The sequence below is a fragment of the Lepidochelys kempii genome, chromosome 4 (genome assembly GCF_965140285.1).
Source record: "Lepidochelys kempii isolate rLepKem1 chromosome 4, rLepKem1.hap1, whole genome shotgun sequence".
Lineage (NCBI taxonomy): Eukaryota > Metazoa > Chordata > Testudines > Cheloniidae > Lepidochelys > Lepidochelys kempii.
Window position 1 is genome coordinate 123297345 of NC_136383.1, and position 26861 is coordinate 123324205.

Sequence of the window (26861 nt, forward strand, 5' to 3'; positions counted from 1 at the left end):
GGGGAGCTTTGAAGATAAAGACTCAGACCTCATTTGAAATTCTATGGGAAGCCAGTGTAGAGAGTGGAGGACACGGGTGGTATGCTCACTGTAGCCTCTGTGACTGAGGAGACCTGCTACAGTATTAGTTAGAGTTTCCTAAGTGCTAAGATTTGATGTCCAGTTACATTACGCTGTTGTAGTCCAGTTGTGAGGTGACGAAGGCATGAATAACTCAGGCCAGAATGGGACAGTCTCCTAGCCAACTGGAGAGGGTAGAAAACTTTACTCCTGGCCATTGCAATGTGAGAGCTCAGTGAGGAATCTAAGACTACTCCTAGACTATGGACTGAATTGATCAATTGTGGATGTGAACATTGTCAAAAGAGACTGCACTCAAACTACTTTCCTCTGCCCACCAGTATCAGTATCACCTCTCTTTTGCTCTAGTTCAGCTTCAGCCAGATGTTCTTTATCCATGAAATGATCTCATCCAAGCACTGGGCCATCTTGGTGGTGGTCATGATGTCACATGTGCTGGGGGATAGGAAGAGGCAGAACTGTGTGTCATCTGCATATTGCTGCCACTTAACTCCTTGTCATCTGACCAGTTCACGTAGTGGATGAATGTAGATGTTGAAAAGGACCAGAGAGAAACTTGATCCTGGTGGAACCCCATAAGTTAGGGGTGGAGAGATGTAGTTTCCCATCATTGCTCATTGGATGCATCACTCCAGGAAGGACTCAAAACGTTTTAGTGCATTACCCGGGATTCCTGCCATCTCCATCAGGCAAAAGAGCAGTATCTCATGGTCAACAATATTGAATGCTGCAGAGAGGTCCAGGAGGATGAGAATGGATTCTGCCCTCTATCTATTAATAGGAGATCATCAGTTCCATTAAAGTAGTTTCAACTCTGTGTCCTGGCCTAAATCCAGATTGTGCCGGGTCTGGGATGCTGGCTTCAATTAAATGAGCTTGTGGTTTAATTTTTGGTAGCTTCTCCATGAGTTTGTTCAGGAAAGACAAGTTTGACACTGGTTGGTTAGGACTGAAGTATCCAGGGTGGGTTTCTTCAGTGTTGGTCAAGGAGGAAGGGACGATTCCTACTCTGAATGAGGCATTGGTTATTTCAGTTAGGAGTGGCACCAGCTGTTCATGACTCTCTTTCGCTTGCTAGGGTGAATTCCTTCATTTCCAAAAGATGGAAAGAACCCATATCTCTGTTTTCTTGGAGCTGCAGTGAAGTTGTCTTTCAAGCCACTGGACATAAATAGGGCTTGAAATCTAAACTTCACACTAGTAAAACAATATGCCAATACATATCTCTTCCCTGTGCCTCTGTACATTGCAATATTGCAGTGGTTTCTAGGATCCTTCCTCTGAAGAAATAGGAGAGAAGTTGGCTTATGTATCATATATGTAACCCATAGAGCTTGTGTGATTGGCACAACTTGTACAAATTGGCTGGCCAGGCCTGATGTTATTGGTTTGAAATTGGAGTTTTCCTTCTCCTGGGTGTGCTGCCTGCCACCGCAGGCAAGCTGCACCTACCTGATAGAGGCATAGAGAGGTGATGTGACCTGCCCAAGATCACCCAGCAGGTCAGTGGCAGAGCAAGGAATGGAACCTAGGTCTCCTGAGGCCCAGTCCAGCACCCTGTCCATGCTGCCTCCCACTCGAACACCCACTAACAGTGTGGCTCTGAATTCCCCTTCCAGTGGTTAGCCCATGTATAGAATTTGATGAGTCTGCTGTAGCCTTTGAGCTATGAACCCTGGGGTTTTTTTAGCTCAGGCAGTAGAGGTTCATTTTAAATTCAAAGGTCTTTGGTTTGATCCTAGCTGCTGCAAGGTCCATCGAGGGGCATCACATTACATATACTCTAACCTTTTCTTTTGCGAACACTGGAAAAACTGATTATGTGGTAGTAATTTAATCATTTTTAAATTAGTTGAATACCCTCTAGTCATTTGCTTCTGTTGAGACAGATTTGAAGAAATAATTCCTACTGTATTTTTTTAACCTAAGAATGATTTCTACTTGCCCATTGTCTCTATTGTTTTATAAGCTAAGTTTAATTTCTGTTCTAGTTTTTATTTCCAAAATATCTTTAATTCTATATCTTGTGTTATTTCTATTTTGTTTATATCAGACTCTTCCATTCAGCACTGCTGTTAATGAAATGAGAAATGGGGTACAGATGAGGTGCTGCTCAAATATACTACTGAGGGGTACAGCTCATGGCTCTTAGAAGAGGTGGTTTGAAAACTGTTGTGACTATCTGTTAGTAGGATTTTGTGCATGGTCCAGATTCCTCTCCCATTTTGTTACCAGCAGCACTGATTGGGCAAGCCCTTCCGTGTTTAGACAGAGATTAAAGACAAATTACTCTTGTTATTTGTGCAGAAGACGAGAATGGTGGCTGGAATAAGCAATTGAAAAATACAATTTAATTGCGATGCAATTTATTATTTATTCACTTATGATCCCTTCCTTCCTCAGGGGCAAGGATGAGTGGGGAGACATAATGAGTCTAGGACAGATGGAGTGAGAGGTTAGGAAATAAGGTGGCCACGTTTCACATGGGTGTATGGATGGGAAGTTCTGAGGACAGTACAATCAGGGATAAGAAATTTTTAGTAGCCAATAGAAGAGAAGCAGACTCACTCAGCAGACATGTTGTGATTGACCACGAGTGGGAACTTCACGATTCGATAGTACATGACATCTTTGCTCAATGAGGGACCCTGACCAGAGACCTATTCACTTCACAGGTGAACAGCAATCGCGTGACATATTGCTTCAGGGGAGCCCTTGGCCACAGCTCCCAGGGTGATGCCCTCTTACTCCCCTGGTTGAACCAACTCAGCTACGCCTTTCCTCCACTACCACTCTTTCTTTGAGTACTACACAAGATTCAACAAGACAGAGCCATGATAATTCTGATCACCCCACAGTGGCCCAGACAGTTCTGGTTCCCCAGTCTTCTCTATTGATCACAGTAGCAGAGAGACTCAAGGGACAGGCCATCTCCACCCAGAGAATCTCTAAATGGATTTTGGGGTGTATTAAATTCTGCAACCAACTATCCGGTCTGTGTCCCCCTGCAGGAGTACAAGCTCACGCCATGAGGGCTCAGGCTTCGACCTTGGCCTCCCTTCAGAATGTGCCACTCATTGACATATGTAGAGAGGCCACGTGGAGTTCTTTACATACCTTCACTGTGCACTACGCATTAGTACAGGACTCAGCCATGGATGCCTCCTTCAGCACAACAGTCCTCCACACTACTATACCATCCTCATCCTTACACCCTCATTCAATTTAGGTACTGCTTGTTAATCACCCTCAGTGGAATACAAGAGGGACTACCACTCAAAAAAAGAAGAGGATGTTACTTACCTGTAATTGGAGGTTCTTTGAGATGTGTAGTCCCTATCTGTATTCCACTTCCTACCCTCTTTCCCCTCTACTACTGATCTGCTGGATTTGTAGTGGAGAAGGAACTGAAGACACGGTTGGTCTGCCCCATGCTTTATCATCTTGGACAGAAGCACAAGGTGAACCAGGGCGCAGGCGTGGACCAATGGACACTACTTTCAAATTCTCCTAATCTGGAGGCATAGAGAGCATGCATAACTCCTCAGTGGAATACAATTACACTTCAAAAGACTTCCAGTTACAGGCAAGCAACCTCCTCTCTCAACTATATTTATACTGAACTGGAGTGGCCTCAGCCAAAAAGAGTGCAGAAACGCTGTGCAGTTACTGACTAGGTAGACCATGTGCAACGCTTTGCACTCTGGTTTATTACGGCATTTAAATAATCCACGTTCTCAAGTTTTTGTTTCACCCAGCTGACCAAAGAAAAACATAACCTAATTATGTTTCCAAAACATTTAAGGGCAGATACTGCCACCCTTACTCATGTGGAGTAGTTCCTTACTCCAAATTAGCTTAATTGATATCAATAGGTCTTCTTGTGAACTGTAGTACTACTCATTGTGAGCAGTAGTGCTAGGTTCTCTGGCTCTTAATAATTAGATATTTTGATTATATAATTGTGGGCTAGGTTTTGGCAGAGCCCTACAGTTGTAACAGTGCAGAACTGTGTGGCTCCAAAAGAAGGCCAGGAAGCATTCTTCTGGAAAGATTTCATAGGATTGTATTTGAGAGAGAAGATTTTATTCTGAATGTTCCATAACAGAAACTTTAATTCTTGTGGAGGATAGCTATAGCTTATTGTAATAATGAAAAATGTTAACGGAGTTACTACAGCTATTAATAAAGACATGGGTATGTTTTCAGAAGTGAAGCTCTGGAAGAAAAGAATGGAAGATATCATACTCTGCAAGTTAATGTTGTGCCTGATCCAAGCAGGCCTGATCTTAAGTAATCAAATTTCTCCGAAAAACAGTTATTCAGTCTGTTATCCTCATTATTGTTCCTTAGATTCTGTGAAGTAGAATTCTTCCTGGAGCTCCCCAGCTCACAGGGAGTGCAATACCCTTAAGAGGTACAACATACTTTCCCTCACACACAGCTGGAGGGGACAAGATGGAGCCCTGATGCCACCTATACTTTGCTCCTCTGCACCTATTGCAGCAGAATGCACCAATGGGAGAATGATAGAAAGCAGCAGTTGTGTATTCCTCTGGACTGCAATTCTATTTTCCGTTCTTCCTACTCCTGTTATATACTCACTTATCGGGTAGGCAGAATCTGGTCCTATTTGAAGGTGCTGCTCCTTAAATCTGTTGTATCCATGTCCTCAGCTAATAATTCTGGTTTATGAGTTTATTTAAACCAGTATATGATTTGTAATCATGCACATAAATTTGAAGCATCTCAGGCTGGTTATCTAAATAACTGTAATGATAACAGATTGAATCATTGTTCTGGGAAAGTGTGATTATTTAAGACGTTGCATACTTGGATCAGGCACAAAGCACTAACCCTCAGAGTATCAGATCCTGCATTCCTTTCTTATGTAGCATCACTTCTGAAAACATACCTGTTTCTTAATTAGTAGTTACAGTAACTGTTGGAATTTTTATATTAGTGTAATAAGCTATATGTACTCTTCACAGGAATGTAAGTTTCTGCTATGGAAGATTTTGAAATCTCTCAGCTACAAGCCTAAAGGGATTAGTGGGACTATTGTAAATATTATATTTAATGGTTTTTGAAATAGTTATTTCACCTTTGAAATGCCTACTTTTCATATGAGGCAACTTTGGCACCAAAATGTGCTATGCTTTTTCTTTGTTTCTTTCTTTCGAAAAGGTCAGATTTTAATCTATAATATACTGTAGCCATTACCACTGAACTTGGAAAATCCAATATTACAATTGCAGATCTAACAGATTTTTCTACATATGTATTATCAAAAATACAGTGTGAGAATAGAACATGGATATAGGTACTGTACAAAGACTGGATTCTCACATCATTCTGAAGTGTTCAAAAGTTGTGATCTTAGAATTCTGAAATCATGTTACTGAAATCTTGTAATAGACTTACAGTGGCTGTGATTAATTGTATTTTTAAGAAACATACTTAAGGCTGTTTTCAAGATACTACTCATGGTGTTTAAGGTACTTAATTAAATTGTTAATGTGTTGTATACAGTGTACACAATAAAAACTATAAATTATAGGGCAGTGAGGTAAAGCATAATGATCTTTTGATGGAAGAGATCTGGAATTTGCACATTAATGAGCTATAAACCCAAAATTCACAATGACTTGATTTGCATACTTATAATATATCTAACATACCCCTTTATTATTATTTATTGTCTTGCTTCAGGGAGTGAAAGAATATTTTTCTAGTAGCAAAATGGCCTTTCATCAATACATGTATGACATATTTGCAAAAGAGAGAAATAAGCAGTCTCCTGGCTTTGAGGGTGAACTGGCAAAGTTCTCATATGTCCTAATGAGTGATTGATTATGATGAAGTTTAGCAGACATAACAACACCTGCCCTATACTGTCTTAAGTACTCCAAAAAGATGAGAGTGTCTTCTTAGTAGTTTTTGTGAAGTAGAGGCATTAAAACACTCAAGCATGGATGGCCTCACTCTATTCAGTCAGCTGTAGCAGTTAGGAATGAGTTCTCTTCAGCTCCTGATAAATTGCACAATTAGTTAGGGACATTATGGTTAGAGATGAGCCTGAACCAAAACTGGGAGTTCAGATTAGAGGTCATTGCTCACACATCTCTCTATAGTGGACAGAATCTGAACACCCTTAAATTTGGGAAGGTTCAAATCTAGATTTTGAACCCTCAACTCCAGGAGTGTTCAAATTCTGGATTTTTAGTTCAGATTCTTATAGAAACATAAGGTTTAGATCTTGGGTTCTGGTTCAACCACATCTTTAATTACAGCATGAGTTTTTCAATTAGTTTTCCTCCAATATTTTCATTGGATATTGCATCCCAAAAGTAATTGGTAAATACTAAAATATATTCTTTCTTTGACCTTCTCAGAATCAGAGTTTTAAAGATATTTTTAAGCCCTAATGATTTCAAAACATCCAAGACTGTTGAGTTGGAATATTTTAACAGCTTTGCTTTTGCAGCAAAGCAATTTCTATCTATTTTAAAAACTCTCTTGCAAGAAGCAGTAGTTGATATTAATGAAATGTAACAGTTGTCTTGCTTTGCATTCTGACAGACTGTCTGGATGGCAGCTTACAGCAATTTCACCATGTTGCTCACAATTCCCTTGAAGATATGCAGCTGTGACATTTGTTTAGACTAGCAGATAAGGCACAGGGGGAAAGTCTTTGAGAAGAATACTTGCTTCTGTTTTTAGATGAGTTAAACAATAGCATGAGTGAAACCATTTTTTTTAACCAGAAGTTTAACAAGATAGCTTAATTTGATGTCAGGACTGGACGATTATTGTTGTTGTACAATACTTAGTTTCCTATAATTGATCTAAAACTGCTGAAAAAGAAGCTATAATTTTAATAATTTTCTCCATTATGCATGCAACAAAATAAGTGGGCTTTGCGATAGAATAGGACAATTCCATCCTAACAGTCCTTTGTCCCAGCATCAGTGTATGACTCTACTAATTCCACAGACAGCTATGTATAAAAGAGGCCATTTTACTATATTCTTATTCTGTTGCTTCTTTTGCTTTAAGAAAATAGCATGTGTTGTATGGGAACAGAATATAGTTTGACATGCTGACTTGACTGTAGTTCATTTTATTTCATTATTCTCAGTTAACCCTTTTTTCTTCACCTTTTAATGCTAAGGTCAAGCTGTATCTTGCTAAAATTGAGAATGAATAGGTCTGGTTGGGCATATATTATTGGTCCATGTCTTTTTGAAAATGGTCTGAAGTGTTAAAGCACAGCTGGACAAAATTTATAAACAGCTGCATCTCAGGACTGCACACATCAAATTGAGATTTACATTCTTGGATTTTTTTGGTAAATGGAAGCTGATGAGCTAATGCGTGTATGCTGTATACTAATACTCTGAATTAAGAAGAGTAGATGTCAAATAAATTAAATACAACATTTAGAAAACACAGGTGTAGCATGTGTAATTTCTAATCTTAAGAGCTAGAAAGCCTTTACTGCTTGATCTGGAAGTAATGGAATGTTTCTCAGTCATCTCTTCACACAGATAGATGAGCTACTCTGTTACTGAAGTTCTGACTCCAAACCCAATCCCTTTCCAGAACATCCCATTCCAAACACTCCAGTTTTCCTTCTGCCTGTAGTTCAACAGAATGTGGGCTTCTTTGGTGTCTCATTCCCAAAATAGGAAGCAGGGAGAAAGCAGATGTATTATGCCATCCATCTGAGGCAGGGTTGTTCTTTCATTCCTGCCTTCAGCCTCAACCATGCTCTGGGTTTGGAGATTCAGCCAAGATCATCTTTGCCCATGGCACAGGCAGCCTCCTTTGTCTCTGTGGGAAGGCCTCTGCAGAGTTCCTGTATGAGTTGCCTCCTTGTATCAAGACCAAGACCAGAAATGATTTGATATAGCCCTTTCTGAAGTTGCTGTATTATCTCCCAGAATGGCTTCCATTCCTCCTTCAATGGCTGAAGCCTCCACAACAAAGCTAGTTAATTAGGAGTGGCAGGCAAAGAAAATGGTCCAGTAGTGTTGATCTGTTTACAGTGTCAGAGATGCAATCTCTGAGAGATGCTACCTCACCCAATTCATGGAACCACTCTTTGTTCTTTGACATGATGTTTCACTATTCTTTCAGGTCCATTGCCCACCCCAATGGTGTTTACACTGGGACCTGAGCTAGTGTTTCCCACTTCCTTTCATTCTGTATTCACAGCCACAAAGAGTGAGGCAGAATAATTCCCCAGTTAGTTAATTCATCCAAGGACCTGGAAATAGATCTTTCCTACTCAGATCAGTTGGCAGACCTGAGACAGCTATAGTTGTGAGAAGACAGCCACATTCCCACTCCTGCAGCAGTGAAGAGGGGGAGATGAGCACTCTCAAATTTCTCAGTTAATGTCAGAGAACCTAAAGTTCTTAACTGGAACAAGTCCAGAACTCTTGACCTCCCATCAGAGGTCTCTGAGTTCTTGTTTGTCTCAACATGGAGAATAACTATTTCCTAATGCACCCTGATCTCCTAGATGTCAAATGTCCTTGGGTTTAGCTTGATGGTGAAAACCTCATTCTCAAGGTGGTTTACAAGTTTTACTGATTCCCCGAGGCATGCTTCAGTAATTTATACTGGCAATAGACATAATATAGGACATAGCCTTGGATCTAGTCTCATTATCTGCATCTCTCTTGACCCACAATTTGGTAAGAAGAGAGCTGGGCAGTACAGGAGGAGATGAAGCTGTAGTGAAATATTGAAAGCTAGACTTTATGCCCATTTTAGAGATGATTTAAGAATAAAGAAATCAATCCTGATACAATACAGGCTAAGGAAAACATTTGAACCCTCTGCTAAAGTAGATAGATTAGGAAGGACAGGGGACAGGCAGATGGGTGAAGATCAGGAATAGTTAAGTAGTGTACAGGAAGGAAGTTTGTAGATAGATAACAGGCTGGATTGGGAAGAGGAAAAGAGGGATTGAGGGAGGAGATACAGAACCACCTCTACCACAGAAAGGATTACAAGAAGCTGGGAGCTCTGCAGCCTTTTGATCAGAAAAGCTGTATTCGATACATCACTGTAGCAGAAGGTTGAATAAAAGGGCTAAATTAAATTGAATCCAAATTTAAACAGTTTTCTAGGGAGACTATGGTTATACTGGAATACGTGCAATCTTGGTTCCTTTATCTCCCAGATACCATGGTTAAATTGTCTAATGGAAGACATTTTTCATCTGTGCTACATTAGTATCTTGCTTTAACCATGAAACTGTATATCGACTTTCAGAAAATGGACTTTTTGGCATGACCCTTACACTAGCAGCAGGTTTCAGAGTAACAGCCGTGTTAGTCTGTCTTCGCAAAAAGAAAAGGAGTACTTGTGACACCTTAGAAACTAACCAATTTATTTGAGCATGAGCTTTCGTGAGCTACAGCTCACTTCATCGGATGCATACCGTGGAAACTGCAGAAGACATTATATACACACAGAGACCATGAAACAATACCTCCTCCCACCCCACTGTCCTGCTGGTAATAGCTTATCTAAAGTGATCATCAAGTTGGGCCATTTCCAGCACAAATCCAGGTTTTCTCACCCTCCCCCCCCACCCCCCACAACCTCACTCTCCTGCTGGGAATAGCCCATCCAAAGTGGCCACTCTCTTCACAATGTGTATGATAATCAAGGTGGGCCATTTCCAGCACAAATCCAGTTTCTCTCACTCCCTTACCCCCCTCCAAAAACCACACACACAAACTCACTCTCCTGCTGGTAATAGCTTATCCAAAGTGACCAGCAGGATGGACTAGATGATGATGTAACATTTTTTCCATCTCTGTCTTCTGTCATTCCAAGGCATATAGTGGCTCATATATTTTACCCACTGTAAATGTAATCCTATCTACATCATTTGGGGGTTGGACTAGATGACCTTCTGGGGTCCCTTCCAACCCTGATATTCTATGATTCTATGATTTAAGGAATAAATTTACAGTATTTATCTTATGCAATCAACATAACAGTATCCACATAAAACTGGAAGTATTTCTAAGCCTTACAGCTGTCACCAATTATTTAGAATTCCAGCCAAAACACAATCTCATGTGCCAAGATTCCAGACATACACATACAATATGACCAACCTTTAACCCATAGTAAACAGCAACAGCTGTTTAAAAATCCCACACATATAGTATACATTTCACTCTTATTAAATAATAGAAATATATTTCTTAGAGAACTGATATGCAGTCATTACAGTCATACGTACATTTGTGCTAGAGTAGTTCAGAGCAATGCTCAGAGTCTGGCAATTTATATAACCTCCAGTCAAGTGACATCATGTGCAAGCAGAAAGGCGGCTGGAATAGCATGTGGTTGTGACACCGTGCTTTTATTAGTGATAATCCAGAAGTAATGTGAAGAGTCAGCATTCGATCTGGGTGTGATGAGACCTCCAATAAAAACACCCTTCTGAAATAATGACTGTTATTTTCAGTTTTAAAAAAGTATTAATGTCAAGAGCCCAATATTGTCTCCCTGTATACTCTAACAAGAGGGCAGGTAGTTTGAGGATGTGTGTGCTGTTCCTTTAATTCGGTAGCAAGAAGCCAGGCATCATGGGGCTGTTTCCCCTTCTGGAGGCTGCTCCCCACGGCTGATGACAGCCTTCTTTTATAACAGTTTGCTCCTTTAGCTCAAGTGAAAGAGTTCTTTCAGTGCTATGTATGTGAAGATTCAAACACTGCTGATGACTGGTGTGTGTGTGTGTATGGGGAGAAATAATATATAAGATATGTAATTAAACACTGTATCATAATACACACATGCAGGGAGGCAAAATTAAGGTTTCACAGGTAACTATTATCCTTTCGGTCATTCCCCAAAGTTCATGACCATAGGATGAGGATGGGGATGTAGATCGACCTGTAAACTGAGAGCTTCGTCTGAGAACTCGGCTGCTGCTTCACCACCATGGATCAGTACAGTGCCCGCATCACTGCCGCCCCCACACCAATCTGCCGGTTGATCTCATGCTCCCACAGAGATCTTAGGTACAAGCGACGGAAATGAGATTTCTCCACAGGGTGGCTGGGCTTATTCTCTGAGACAGGATGAGGAGCTCGGCGATTTGAGAGAGCCTTGGAGTAGAGCCGCTAGCTCAGGCACCTGATAAGGATGCCCCCTGGGAGACTTTGTTTCAAACTCTAACGGGCATATCCCACTGGGAAGAGGCCCCGAGGCCAATCTAGGACATGCTGGAGGCATTATATCTCCCGGTTGGCCTGGGAGTGCTGAGGAATCCCTTAGGAGGAGCTGGAACCTGTTGTGGAGGAAAGAGAGGTGTGGTCCTCCCTACTCTCAGTGCTGCCACTGTGACGCTCACCAGGAAAAGCAGCATAAAGAAAAAGAAGGAGAATGTACCTATTATTTTTGAGTGCTTAATTTTGCAATCTTAATGTTTTAAGGTAGAGGTTTTTTGTATGTAATATATAATATGAATCCTTAAGTTATTGTGAGGACCTTAGAATAGATGTAATTTTTGAACTGATTTTATACCGCAAAATTGTATTTAGTAGTGATGTTACATGTTATGTTAATATTTGTTTCCATGTTATTTTTTTAATTGTTGTATCTTGCTTAATGGGAGTTGTTCCTTTAAACACAGAGTGGTACACTTAATTGCAGAGTATTTTCAGGGACTGTCTCTTTGTTCAGTGTTTCTACAATGCCTAGCACAGTGGTGTTCTGGTTCATGACTAGGGGGCCTAGGACTATGGTAATACAATAAATAAATAAAAATATGAGACTGAGAGCAGTGTGGAAGGTTTTGCCTGTTCCCCGAAAGTGGAATAATTTTTATTGTGTAAGCTCCAAAAAGAAAATAATTTAATTTAGTCAACTTATCTTTCAGGAAAGCAAGCCTCATTCTTGAAAGTGTAACATTTGGGGGGATTGGCTGTCTGAGGGCTTTGCTAGTGAGCTACAGTCTTTCTCCTGTAGGTTACCAGTCTCAATCTAGCCCAGCTCACCAGGTATTAAAGCCTGTTCCCATTTGGTGACCCATATAGGAGAGCAGTTTGGTGACACTCCATCCCTGTTCCCACACCACCAAGCTTTGCCTTAATTGGCAGACTTAGCAGAGAGGCCAAGAACTGCATGAGTGGGCCATGGAAACTGATCTATCCCAGTTTTCCATAGAGGTGGAGTGCTTCAGATCAGGGCTGAGGCATACTAGCATGTTGCTGTGTGTTGGAAGTTTGTCCTGCTACTTTCCTGTATGTACGACATTCACCAAAGCTGTCACACCAGTCCCTTTCACTGGCATACATTTTTTTTAAGTTGAAGTGTATATACAGTTCAGTTAGTTATAAAATGCAAATAGCCCATTACGAAACATCACACATAGAGCTCTACAAATCTTGGCAGCTACACATAATCACACAGGGGCAGCTCTGTAACCTTTTCTGTTGTGATTCTTTTTCAGCATGTATCAATCACAGCTCCTTTGACAAGGTCTACATAATGCTGCCAATATCCTTTTTTATTATATTTATTGCAGTCAGCTTCTCAGTTGGAGAACCTTGACCAGGAATGCTGAAGTGTCTTAGCACATCTTTCAAAGGTTGATTTCCATTCATTGTCACATGTTCCCAACATCTTCTCTCAGAGTTGTTCAGGTTTTTTTGTTTTGTGGGTATTTTTGAGCTTTTTTGTTGAACCACAGTGCATTGAAATATGCATCTTCAGATTCCCTTTTTATATTTTGTGAGGGATGTTCGGGTTTTCCAAGGAAATGTACGTCAGAATTTCTTCATTGTTTTGTTCATACTTTTCTGATCTAGAGTTAGGTCTCATCATCAGTATGTTGTCTGCCTCATTGCCCATGGTCTATATAAGAAAAAATGGTATTCCTCATTATAAGTCCTGATGCACTAGAAACTGTTTGAGACGGCCTATCCATTCTGACTACACTAATGAATCAACAACGTTAAAGCTTTTGGGGGAATATTATTGTCACTGACCTTGAAAAGTAACAAATTATATATGCTTGGTTTTAATTCTTCTTTCTGACATTAATGTACTTTTAAGGTAGCTTGTTCTTCCCCTCCCTCATTGCTACTATAGAACTGCCCCCTCCGTGTCTATTTCTGTTGGATTTAGGCATCTTTGCTGAAGCTGCTCTGTTTTTGGCCTGCAACCCATGTCTCAGAAGAGCCACTTCTTTAAGGAGTTTACATTTCCTGGCCCTGCCTGCTATTCTCCTTAACTGTATTCTGCACTGGGGATTTTGCTGACCTCATAGCCCTCTTAGAGTGCTTAGCTCTTCTAGTGAGAGCTGTAAAACATTAACTCTGTAAGTGCCTTCTAGTACAAGGACTCCATTCTTTTTTCTATCTAATAGGTGTGTATCAGGTAACATAGGAAGCAGTATCAAGCAAAGGAAGGTACTCCACAAGCAAACTGTTGTTGTGGAAAGATATGCAGGCAAGGATGGACATCCTGAGGATGAGAAATCAGACGGGGAAATGTTGTACGTGTTGGAGATGGACAGTTGAGAGAAGAAGTGGGGGTGGGGAAGGATGTGGATGATGAACATGAATTTGACAATGGAAGAGGGATAAAAGGAAAGACAAGGTAGAAGAGGGAAAGAAGAGGAAGAAAACCAGGAGACTGAAAAAAAGAGGTAGAAGAAGGAAAAAAATGGAAAATCCAAACTTTTGGACAATGCAAAGTTGAAAATTGAGGGGAAGAAACAAAAGAAGGCTAAGTATAGAAGGCTTCATGTCAAAAGTAATTACAATTTGTGTTTTCAGGGAAGGACCCCTGAATCTCCTTGCTAGAGTTCAGAATCAAAGCCTCCAACAAATTCTTTTGAGTTCTCCTCTGCACTGATCTCTACTCCCTTGACATGTACTCATCCCACCTGCCTTCTCCAGATACAGACAATTCTGATTTAACTGCAGTCTGTCTTTATCTGAATGTCTAGGGTTAACAGCTGAACCCCATTTGGGCCTAATCAGCATCTTCCCTCAGGCTCAAGTTTATTTAAAAAAATGCATCTAGACCACACTGCTGATTACTGTGTGGGCCAAATTCAGACCTGGTGTATGAAGATGCAACTCCATTGGCTCTGTCTGTTTTGCATTATACCACAATTCAATTATATAATGAAGTTTTCATGCTATTTGCATATATCATTTTCTTAGAGCCTATAGTTATAGTATCATTATCCCAGCTGGAAACAGCACTAGCTTACCCTGGATACCATAACATTGCATAACATGAAAGATGAAACTCAAATTAAAATAAGATTCTTATCTAGAAATAGATTTGTACAATACCTCCTACAACAAATCATATTTGTTAATGTAAAAATAAACACATTGCCAATAGAAAGGAGGTTAAGGGGGAAAGTCCATTAGGGATTTCTCACCTGACAGCTGCATTTAGGAGAAGCTGACCCACCAGTGTCATTTCATTCTTCAAAGGAATAACATCCCCCTGCCAACCTCACACCTGAGGAGTGCTACTCTGAATTACAGAAGGAATCAAATATGCTATTAATAAAACCAAAAACTGTGAGGATAGGCAGGGAGACAAGTTATTTTCATTTTTAGGCATGACAAACAGTATTTAATTGACTCATGACTTGCCATTTGCTCAAACATTTGTGAATTATGCTGTCTCTTGCTTTATTATACGCCGTTTCTATGTGTGATACACACACATTTAAACTTGCATAGAGTGCTAGACTTAATCCCTTACTGCCAAATACTGGAATTCCCTAGTCTGACACACAAATACAAGTATTGACTCACCATATTATTTTTAGCACTATATTAAAAGGAATGACATCAAGTACTAAGGTTTTAATCACTTTGGGGACAGCATATCCATATCTCCTGAATAATAAAAGATGAGAAAATGTTAAATTTAACAGTGTGTGACTGGCATGAGTGCAGACTGCATGGACTGTTTGAGATAAGGCAGCCAACAGAAGTGATATTGATGAGTCTTACTAATAGGAGACCTCATTTCAGCCAACCGCTACAAAATCTTAACTGGGCTGTCATGAGTGAGCACCATTATTTGAGTGAGAATTGCAGGTTGTGTGGATTAGTTAAGTCTGACTGTGTGTGTATGTATGGATATATGTGTATAATTACTGGTAAATTAAGAGGTATTTGTAAGATGTCATAAATCTAGGTTAGGACTGTCAAAAGTACCCTAGTGACTTAGGAGCCTTGGTCCCATTGACTCTCAAAGAGATGACTTCTAAGTACCACATCACTTTGAAAATGAGGTTGAGGCTCCTAAATTCCTTAAGCACTACTAAAATTGTACCTCTAGTTTAGTGTCTCATAAATAACATGAAATAGGGAAATGCAAGACGTGGTTCCTCCATAAAGGACCTACCTTTTCCTTGCTGCATAAATCATGAGATCAAAGAAGGCAAAATAACTTTTAGGACTGAAGGCTTCTATGATAGTTTTCAGTTTGGAGTACCTGTTTTTCCCTTTTAAAACTGTGAATAACCCTAAACAGTGGGAGACTTACGTATTTTCAAGAATACCCGAAAAGCAATCCATTCCCAGGAGAAATAAATAAATATTGGGGGGAGGGGGGGCAGGAGGAGAAAAATATCACAGCTAAAATGGCTTCTCATTAACTCACATAGAGCATTTTATCTACAATCTCTCCCAGAAGAAAATGAGTCAAAGCAGTTTCCTCAGACTTCAGTGGTAGACTTAGACAATTTTGAACCGGAAGTACAGGTCCCGATCTTGCAAACACGTAAGCACGTTCTTAACTTTACTATCATGAGTAGTCCTGTTGAGTTCAGTTGGACTACTCATGGTAGTAAAGTGAAGCACACATATAAGTGTTTGCAGGTTTGGGACCTTAATATCTTACTTAATTCAGGTGACTAATATCAACCAACTCAACTTGAAAATGCAGTGCAAAACCTTTCTGTGAATTTTTATCTAACTATCCAAACAATGTAGAAATCTGCATTCCAGATCTTCAACATTTTCACTTGTAAGGAAAATGCATGCAAATTACTGAATTTTCACAGAATCTCAGTGGAATCAAAATAGGCGCAAATATTTTTCACAGTTCTAGTCCTCAGTCAAACTTTTCCAAACTTCAAATATTTGGGTTTGATTTTTGTTCAGGTCAAGGAATATCAAAGGGTTGGGTCAGTTCTTATTTGATCTGAACCAGTTCATCCATCTCTAATAATAAATTAATCTTTTAAGAGCAGATGTTTTTCCAACCAAACCATTGGTGGAAAAGGGAGATAAAAGGTCAAGATTAGCCTGGTTCACTAGAGACAACATCCCCCACCAAATTATATGACAAAAAAGCTGTGGATTCAAAGGCCAAGATTAAAGCCTCCTTGAGCTTCTGTTTATATGCTACATGTCTGCACTTACTTATTAAATTATTGACTTTAAAATGTATTTTCAATTATGTTTGGAATATATATTTGCTTTTAACTAGAAATAGAAGATGAAAACCATATTATATTTGTGCTTAGGAGGGGTATTCCAAGTGAACAAGTGAAGCATGCAGATAGAGAACAGGCAAAGCGTGTTGTCTACTCAGTAGTTTATGGAGCAGGTAGGGATCTGTATAGAACTAGAGACAAGTTTATTCTCACTACTGTTTACGTTTTTAGATGATTAACTAGAGCTGCAATGGATTTGAGTTAATTTACATTTTTTAACACTAGCCATGCACTGAATTTCTGAAAGTGAATAAAGTGATCTCAGAATATTGCATCTTGATTTTTTTGACTATCATAAAATAGTCTACTTAAAAATCATTCAGAATAATATAGCAGCATTAACATAATATGAAAGTTATTCCCTGGCTAAGTTGATGCATTGACTTATTTTGCATTTTGACTTCTAAGTACATCTGAGCTACTATAAGGAGACTCATGAGTCAATGTAATTCAAACATCTGTCTTTACCTACCTAAAATTAGTATAATTCAGTGTGGAATATCCTCTGCATACCACCGGTGGATGCACACATAGAAGATGAAAGAAGTGGTTATTGAATCAAGGTCAGAATTTGGCCTTGAATGTTGTATTTTTATTAAACTCTCTGTACTGTACCATAAGTATAAATACTATTTCCAAAATATTGTAGGAAAAATAAGGTCCCTGCTCTTTGGAGCTCAGAATCTATCTTGTCTCCTCATTGGTCATTTTGGTCAGGTGCCAGCGAGGTTACCTTTAGCTTCTTAATCCTTTACAGGTGAGAGGAGCTTTCCCCTGGCCAGGAAGGATTTCAAAGGGGTTTACCCTTCCCTTTATATTTATGACACCCCCCTCAAAAGATTTTGGTTGAAACAAGTGAAGATTCTGAATAAAAATCACTTCCCCTCTCACTTTCTTGGAATTTGTCTTATTAATAAATATATTATTCCAAAGTTTAGATTTCTAATGTAAAGAATAAATAGAAATAGCTTTCAGGCATTTCTACATCATGAAAAAAAATAAAGGACCCAAACCCAATTTTTATTCCTTTGCATGTACCTTTAATATTTATTTGGCTGTTAGACTGACAAATGCTAGTGCTCTTAAAGGCAAATTTACTAACACAACTCATTGATTTAACTGTTTAATAAAGCATTGAAATAAGAAATCTGGTAGCAGTATAAACCATAAAACATTAAAAACTAGAGCCGTACAGTAATATACACTTGTATGTGACTTAGAATCATAGGGTTAAGGAACTGCAAAGGTTATGTTGTCTAACCCGCTGCCAAGGTGTGGGATTTGTTGGGTCTAAACCATCCAAGACAAATGGCTATCCAGCCTCCTTTTGAAAACCTCCATAGGAAGTCTGTTCTATTGTCCTACTGTTTTTACAGTTAGGAAGCTTTTCCTGAGATTTAATCTAAATCTGCTATGCTGTCATTTGAGCACACTGCCTGTTGTCCTGCCCTCTGTGGCAAGAGAGAACAACTTTTCTGCGTCTTTTTAATGGCAACCTTTCAAGTATTTGAAGACCACTATCTTGTCCCCACTCAATCTCTTCTTTTCCAAACTAAACATACCCGGTTCCTTCAACCTTTGCTCTTATGGCTTGCATTCCATCCCTTTGATCATCTTTGTCACTCACCTCTGGATCCTTTCCAGTTTCTCCACATCCCTTTCTATACATTGGTGACCAAAACTGGACAGTCCTTCAGCTGAGGCCTAACCAGTGCTGAGTAGAGCGGAACTATCCTCTCCCATGACTTGCATGCTATGCCTCAGTTAAAGCAATCTAAAATTGCATTTGCCTTTTTTGCAAGAGCATCACATTGTTGACTCATGTTGAGGTTGTGATCCGCCACAACTCCCAGATCTTTCTCAGGAGTGCTGCTCCCAAGCCAGTTATCCCCCATTCTGTATTTCTGCATTTGGTTTTTCTTCCTGAAGTGTAATACTGTACCTTAAATTTGTCTATGATGAATTTCATTTTGTTGTCTATACCCTAGTTCTCCAATTTATCTGGATCCCTCTGAATTTTAGCTCTATCCTCCAAAGTGTTGGCAACCCTTGAAGCTTTTTGTCATCTGCAAATTTGATCAGTATGCTACATCCAGGTCATTAATAAAGATGTTAAACAACACCAGACCCAGAACAGATCCCTGTGGTACCCCATTTGAGACCTCCCTCCAATCTGATATCATTCCATTACTAATTACTTTGTTGGCAGTTGTTTAACCAATTATGTATCCACTTAATGGTGGTTCCATCAAGCCCGCATTTCTCCAGCTTACTTATCAGAGTGTCATGTAGGACTATGTCAAAAGCCTTGCTGAAGTCCAAGTATATTATGTCCACCGCATTCCCCCTATCCACCAAACCAGTTGCCCTGTTGAAGAAGGAAATCAAGCTGGTTTGGCATGATTTGTTCTTGGTAAATCCATGCTGGCTGCTAATGATTGCCCTTTCATCCTCCAGGTATTATCAAATTGAATGTTTTATACATTACTCTAGTAGCTTCCCACATATTGAATCAGACTGTCTGGTCTATAGTTCCCCGGCTCCTCCTTTCCCCCCTTTTCAAAGATGCAGTCACATGTTATTTTTTATGAGAAGACTGAAGCAAAGTAGGCATTGAGGAGCTTTGTCTTTCTATCATCTTCTGTTACCAGCTCACCTTCTCCACTGAGCAGCGGACTCGCACTGTCCTTGATCTTTCTTTTTTGTCTCACACTTCGTAGTCTTCAGGAATTCTTCCACCATTTCAGAGAGCTCTACATATTTACAAATTTAGTTATGTCTGAAGTGCAACATCACAAATGAAGAAAACAAAATGGTGATCATATCATATAGAGTTCTTTTCTGGTTGTTGAGCCTTTAGATTACACTTGGGTCACATTTTCAAGGTCTTCCATGAGAACTAGATATGTACTTAAAAAACAAAACCAAAACCCGTGAGACATTCACCAAATCACTTGCCTCCAGAAGCTAGTACTTTAACACACAAACTGAACAGCATGAGAAGTGACAACACTACAGACTTCCTGTCTACTTTGAAGCAATTCAGTTCACCTGTCTGTGCCTTGTTCATCTGTAAAAAATATAATGAGGGGCACCAACTTATCTGTTAATTAATTCATTAAACCCTAAATTAGGCCATGCCTGTATGAACTGCACTGCAGCGTACAGCTGTACGGATACAGCTACACTGCTACAGCGTGTCTGGTGAAAACACTCTATGCTGACAGGAGAGAGCTCTCCTGTTGGCATAATAACACCATCTCCATGAGTGGCATAAGCTATGTTGGCAGGAGAAGCTCTCTCATTGACATAGTGCTGTGCACATGAGTGCTTACGTTAGTGTAACTTATGTCGCTTAAGGGGGTGGAATATTCACACCCCTAAGCCACATAAGTTTTGCCAGCATAGGTTGTAGTGTGGACATAGCCTTTGTTTGATATCCCTCTGTGCAATATCTGAGTGTTTGGGTGGACGAAGGGGAGACAAAAAAACAAAAGAATTTGTATTTTCAGTCTTCTAAGATGATTTTTTTTAAAGTGTAAAGCTATTGTTGACACTTTCTGTCCTTTTCAGTTTTTCATTGCTATTGCTGATTAATTTGCATGTTTTCATATGTGATATTTTAACCTATTTATTAAATGTTCTTTGGATGGGAAATGTGGCCAGCTTAGACATTTGTTACAGTTCTCTTGAAGCCACAAGCAGATTCCTAACTGGTATAGAGAGACTGGTAATTCTGAACAATGTTTTCTGAACAATGAATGAGAAATTTTGGGGAAGTGGGGGAGAGTTAAATTAATTGGTCATCAAACAATAATACAACACTGGAATAATTCCATTAGGAGTCATCCCAGATGTCTTGCAAATTTCTGATTCTTGCACTTTGGCTAGATTTGTTCTTCTAGGCATCAGTGCAGCTCCTGACATAGCTGAGTACAAAATACTAGAGAATTATTATGAAATGCATATCAGACTGACAGTGATGGCATTTGGGTGGCTGAAATCTTACTTCTCTCAAAAACACCATCTAGTTTCTCTTGACATTATTACTGTGACGACTAATATTTTATATCTCTGGTGCTTCAAGACATTGCCTTTCAGCAAATGTTATTTGCAGACACAATGCTGTCAGTAATGTTGATGTAGGGTTTTATTTGCACTTGAACTACTTGGTTCATAAATTTCTTTAAATTGTACTTCTTACCTTTTAATCTCATAGCATGGAAAACTTTGATCTCATTTTTCTCTCATACTCCTTTGCTTTATCTTGTTATAGATTCACTTTGACATAGTTTTACTTATAACACATATCTAGATGCTGGGTAAGTCTTGTTGCGACTTTCTCTATGCTTCCTTTAAAATCTATCCTTTCTTTTCCATCGCTCCTGCTAAAACCTTGGTCCATGCCTTGGTCATCTCTTGTTTCAATTACTGAATTCTTCTCTTTTGCTTCCCTGCATTGCACTTCTCCAGCTTGTCCAAAACACCCTACCTAAAATCATTCAGCCCCATCACCACCATCCTCACATCTCTGCATTCACTTCCCTGCTTATTCAACATTAAATTCAATCTTCTAATCCTCGTATCAAGGCTCTGCATAAATCTACCCCTGACTAGTTTATGAATAAAAGTGAACAAAACTAAGAACCCTACAGGATACATGTTATGAATCTAAAATACAGATATTATCCTAAAATTTGTATTTAAGCTATTAAGATGTAATATGCAGGGGGAAAAACCTCTGCTGAGTTACACCCAAATTCAGTAAGGTATTTCAACGACGAGTTTAGTCCTTTCTTAATCAGTTAAAACACTTAAGCTTAAAATGAAACATATACTTAAGTAGTTTGCTGAATCAGGACCTTAGTATATGTGACCATCCAAATTTGTGAAAATAACTACACTGGTCATATTCCACTAGTCAATGTACAGTTCAGTACTAATATTTATAATGAAGCAATATTTAAATGATTTTCTGTTCTACATTATTGTGCACAAGGTAAAGAACGTCTTGCTGGATGTCTGGGAATTACTGCTCTTCAAGCTGGTCAATTTATAGAGAGTTTTCTGGTGAAATACAAGAAAATTCATGACTTTACAAAGAAAACCATTGAGCAATGCCACAATGAAGGTAATAAAACCTATAAGATACATTCTTGTTTACCGTTCAGCTGCTATGCTACATTTTACAATGACGACAGAGACTCAACTCAGATAATGCTTGTAGGATGAGAGAAAAAGTTGAAAGAAATGATGAAAATATCCACCCCGATGAATGTGGTCTGCCCTGTGTTATGCTGGCAAACTGGGAGGATCAGGTTGGATCCACCACAGCTGCTGCTTCCCAGATATTGTTATTTACCAGGAATGCTCTTTATCATTTGTGAATGGCAAGAAGTTCCTTTCTTTTTCAATATGGCTCTCAAAGTCCAGTTATCCATATTTATACTTCGAGATTAGTTTATTGCAATGCAATGTACATACCACCATATTGTCAAACTAGTAAGAAGTTGCTGCTAGGGCATAACACAACCTGCTTAGTAAGCACTGTTTCACAAAGAGAACATGTTACACGTATGGCCTGTGATCTGCACTGGTTACCCCATGATTTCTTGGTGAGCTTTTGGGTATCCAAGGCTATAAAGCCCTAAAAGATATGAACTCAAAACACCATCTGTCTATCCCATGTCATGTCACAGTAGATGTGATCATCTGAAGAGTCTAAGCTAATGTAAGCGGGGGAATAGTCCCGCTGTTGTGGGGAACTTTCCTGGCTTCTGCACTACCCTGGTGAAGTGGGCTAGCGAAAGGATCTGAGTCCTTGCTCCCACTTTCTTTACTCAGTGGCCTCCCTGCCCTTGAGGACTCCCCTTCCACTCTCCTGTCTGGCAGAGTCTTCGTAACCCCAACAAGGCTGGGCCCAGGATTCCTGAGGGGCTCAACCCCCAACCCTGCTGTGGTCACCTAGGATAGGGGCTAGGGTGTCTCCACTCCGGGGTACTCTCTCTGCACTGGGCACTTCTCTGACCCACTGACCATTACATACAATTTAAAACAAATGCAAGTGTCATAAATATAAAGGGAAGGGTAAACACCTTTAAAATCCCTCCTGGCCAGAGGAAAAACCCTTTCACCTGTAAAGGGTTAAGAAGCTAGGATAACCTCGCTGGCACCTGACCAAAATGACCAATGAGGAGAAAAGATACTTTCAAAAGCTGGGAGGAGGGAGAAAAACAAAGGGTCTGTGTCTGTCTGTGTGATGCTTTTGCCAGGGACAGAACAGGAAAGGAGTTTTAGAATTTAGTAAGTAATCTAGCTAGATATGCATTAGATTATGATTTCTTTAAATCCTGAGAAATTAAGCTGTGCTGAATATAATGGATATTCCTGTATGTGTGTCTTTTTGTAACTTAAGGTTTTGCCTAGAGGGATTCTCTATGTTTTGAATCTAATTACCCTGTAAAGTATTTACCATCCTGATTTTACAGAGGTGATTCTTTTTTACTTCTATTAAAAGTCTTCTTGTAAGGAAACTGAATGCTTTTTCATTGTTCTAAGATCCAAGGGTTTGGGTCTGTGGTCACCTATGCAAATTGGTGAGGATTTTTACCAAACCTTCCCCAGGAAGTGGGGTGCAATGGTTGGGAGGATTTTGGGGGGAAAGATGTTTCCAAACAACGCTTTCCTAATAAATAAACCCAGATAAACGTTTTGTGGTGGCATTGGAAGTCCAAGGGCAAAGGGTAAAATAGTTTGTACCTTGGAGAAGTTTTAACCTAAGCTGGTAAAAGTAAGCTTAGGAGGTTTTCATGCAGGTCCTCACATCTGTACCCTAGAATTCAGAGTGCGGAAGGAACCTTGACAGCAAGTTATTTAATCAACAATTAATTTTAAAAAGAATAAGGAAAAATGGGAAAGGTTAAAGAAAACACATCAACCCACTCTGTGGCAGGGAACATCACAAACAGTGTCTCTGGAATGTCAGGGCAGTTCACAGTCTGTTCCTTGTAAGTCCCAGGCCTTCTTCTCAGGCCCTGGCTGTGCTTCAGGGATGCTGTGGGTTGGACACTCGCTCTGGTGGTGGCCACACGCTCTCAGGCTCTAAGTGGTAGGACCCTTCTGCCCAGTGTCGCCCCCGCCCTGTCGGGGTTACAATCCAAGCCTGGCCTGCAGAGCCTCTTGGCTGAGGCGTCTCCCTGTGCTGGGCCCACTGCCCAGGGTCCCCCTCGCTCTCCCCAGCTGGTCACTGCACCCAGCTCCGTACTGCTCCAGCCCGAGCTCCACCACTCTGTCTCAGCACTGCTGCTGCTCTGCCTCCAGCTCAGCTCCCTGGGCTGCTTCTTTGGCCCCTCTGCCTCTGTTTGCTACAGCTCTGCTCCGAGGACAGGTCTGCTGTGCAGGCTGCTTCTGTGACTCTGCTCCCAGCACTGACCTGCTTTGTGAGCCGCTTTTCTGGCCCCTCTGGCTCTGGTTGCTGCAGCTCTGCTCCCAGGGCAAGTCTGCTCTCTCTGGGCTGCTTTTCTGATCCCTCTGGATCTGGCTCTGCTCTCCAGCTTAGCTTGGGCCCCTGCTTTCTCCTTAGCTCGGCCCCACTCTGTCTGACCCAGGCAAATCCAGCTCACACGTAGGACGGGACCTCCCTGGCCTCCTGACTCCCTGATTAGCCTGCTCGCCCTGTCATTCAGGCTGACCTGGAGCATTGGCCTCTCCCCATTGTTCCTGGGGACTATTAGTCTCAGGGTCCTGATTTCACATAGACCCTTTCCCTTTTAGTACTGGGAGCTAGCCAACCAACACACCCCCACTGAATGTTAGTAAGGGGGCAACAGACCCCTTACACTAACAATTTAGTGGCTGTCTACACTTAAAGCATTGCCGTAGCGCAGCTGCACCGGGAAAATGTTACTTATGCCAATGTGAGAGCTTAGATACTCCACCCCCCAAGAGGTGGTGGTTATGTCAATGGAAGAAGCCCCCTGTCAACATAGCACTGTCTATGCTTGGGGTTAGGTCGGTATAACTGCATTGCCCAAGGGGGTGGATTCTCCACTCCCTTGAGTGATGTAGTTATATCAACATAAGTTGGTAGTGTAGACCAAGCCTTAGATTTGGGTTGGTGGCAGGATGTCCTCAGTGAGAGGGTTTTCACTTTAGAATTAACTTTTTGCTTTTGGTCCAGCAGAGCACTAGACTCAGCTGTTCTTTTCGCAAACTTTCTCAGAGGAGAAAGTTGGTTGCAGGATGATAGGATAGCGTAAAGGTCTGTCTTTTCAAAGGTTGATCTGGTCTGTTTAATGTCTGTGTTGCTACTTTTGGTAGTGCATCTAGAGTGTGTGATAGGCATAACTGAAAAATCTAAATATATAACAATAAACATTTAGTGCTCGATGTAGACAAAGTTATTGACATGTTGACTTTATGCTTGGTTTTGAATTTGTGTGCATATGCACATGCATGAAGGCATGTAGAGCTGTTCAGGAAAAAAAGTAATTAGCAACAAGACAAGGCTGTTCCTAGGAGCATTGGTACCCTTTGGTGCAAATGGCATTAGATGCCTCCCCAACAAGTTGCTTAGTCATTTACTTGGTGCTTCCTTCCTCACACCAACCTACCCGATCTCTTTAGATGTGTCACTTCATCCTAAAGTTTCTCTAAGTTCTTCTTAGAGTACTTGCCCATATATATTATTACTCCTGGGGGAATGCTGCATCACTGCTTGCATGCAGAATTCATGTCCCGCACAAATTTCTTTGCTTCCCCGCATAAAAATGACTGTCTGATGGAGAAACATCTGCCCTTATCATTTCTCAGCCATGCAGGGAGGGGTCACTGTACAGGGAGCTACTCCGCCATCTGCCTACTCCCCATGAATCTGGACCCCTGCCATTCCCCTCACATCTGCATCCAGACCCTCATCCCTGCATCCAGACCCTCACCCCTGCACCCAGACCACCCTCTGTTGAGCCCCCCTCACTTGAATCCCAACCCTGACAAGTCCCATCCTCTATGCACCTGGATCATCCCACAAGCCAGTCCCACCCAGACCCCCATCCTGCTTAGCTCGAACCAGCTGCACTTGTACCCCCCCCCGCCAAGCCCCAGTCTCCCAGCACCCAGTCTCCCCACAACCAGAACCCCACCTACTGAGCCGCAGCCACATTCACCTGGACCCCCCCTTCAGAATCACATTGCCCCTGCACCCGAACCCCCCTGCACTCGAACCCCCCCCCACAAGCCCTTGTTAATCCAGATCCTCCCCACACCCGGACCCACCCACTGAGCTGCTCGCACCCAGATGTCCTGCACAGAACCCTCTCACCCTACACCTGGATCCCCCCACATACACTAAGCCCCTCCACACTTGGATCCTGTCAGATTGAACCTGCCTGCCCACACCTTGTACACCTGACACGGGGCTGCTAACCCTGGTGAGTTGCTTCACCTGCTACTCCTGAGGGAATTCTGAACCAAAACATTAAATATTCTGTACCAAAAAAATAAAAATTCTGTGGACAGTATTTTAAAATTCTGCAAAATTTATTTGTCAATAAATAAATGTGGAGGCTCCAGCATGGCAGTGGGGAGCACAGGCCACTGGCTGCATTGAGATGGGAGACCACACTGCAGCCTTCCCCCCCACCAAGACACAGACTTCTGGAGCGGGCCCAGACCTTGCGCTATGTCAGGGTCAGGTGCAGCCTCACTGCTGAGTCTGTATCCCAGAGGGGAATGGGCTGCAGGGTGATCTCCCACCTCTGTGCAGCCAGTCGCCTGTGCTCCCCACTACCATGCTGGAGCCTCCACATTTATTTATTGACATAAAATCTGCAGAATTTTGCAGAATTTTAAAATATTGTGTGCAGCATTTTAAATTTTTTGGTGCAGAATTCCCTCAAGAGTAATGTTATATTTCACTGTTGGTCACATGCGGCCCATGCGGTTAAGATTGGAGTCTTTTGGCCAGCAGTGTCTGCTGGGGCCATTCATGCATCCTGAATGTCCTTGCACTCCCATACTACAAGCATAAAAGGCAGTGCAGGACCAACCACTACTCACCACCTGGGGCTCCAGTCGGGGAGCAGGTTGGGGTGCAGGGGCTTGCCCCACTTTGGCATCCACCCACCCGCAATCCCACTCCCTGGCAGGAGCACCAGGTGGAGTGAGGCAAGCCCCTGTGGCCAACCTTGCTCCCCGGCAGGAGCGCTGGGCAGGTGGAGCAGGTTGGGCCAGGGGGGCACCTATTTTTCCGGGAGTTCCCAGT

At 41.2% G+C, this 26861-nt stretch overlaps 1 protein-coding gene across 1 annotated transcript in view; it reads left to right on the forward strand.

Annotated features, from left to right (window-relative positions):
- POLN (DNA polymerase nu) overlaps window positions 1–26861 on the forward strand; it is a 236183-nt gene that overhangs the window by 200041 nt on the left and 9281 nt on the right. The window contains exons 20-21 of the mRNA XM_073343208.1: window positions 16631–16713; window positions 21600–21731. Of these exons, the coding sequence (XP_073199309.1) occupies window positions 16631–16713; window positions 21600–21731 (215 nt within the window). The remainder of the gene's footprint in view (window positions 1–16630; window positions 16714–21599; window positions 21732–26861) is intronic.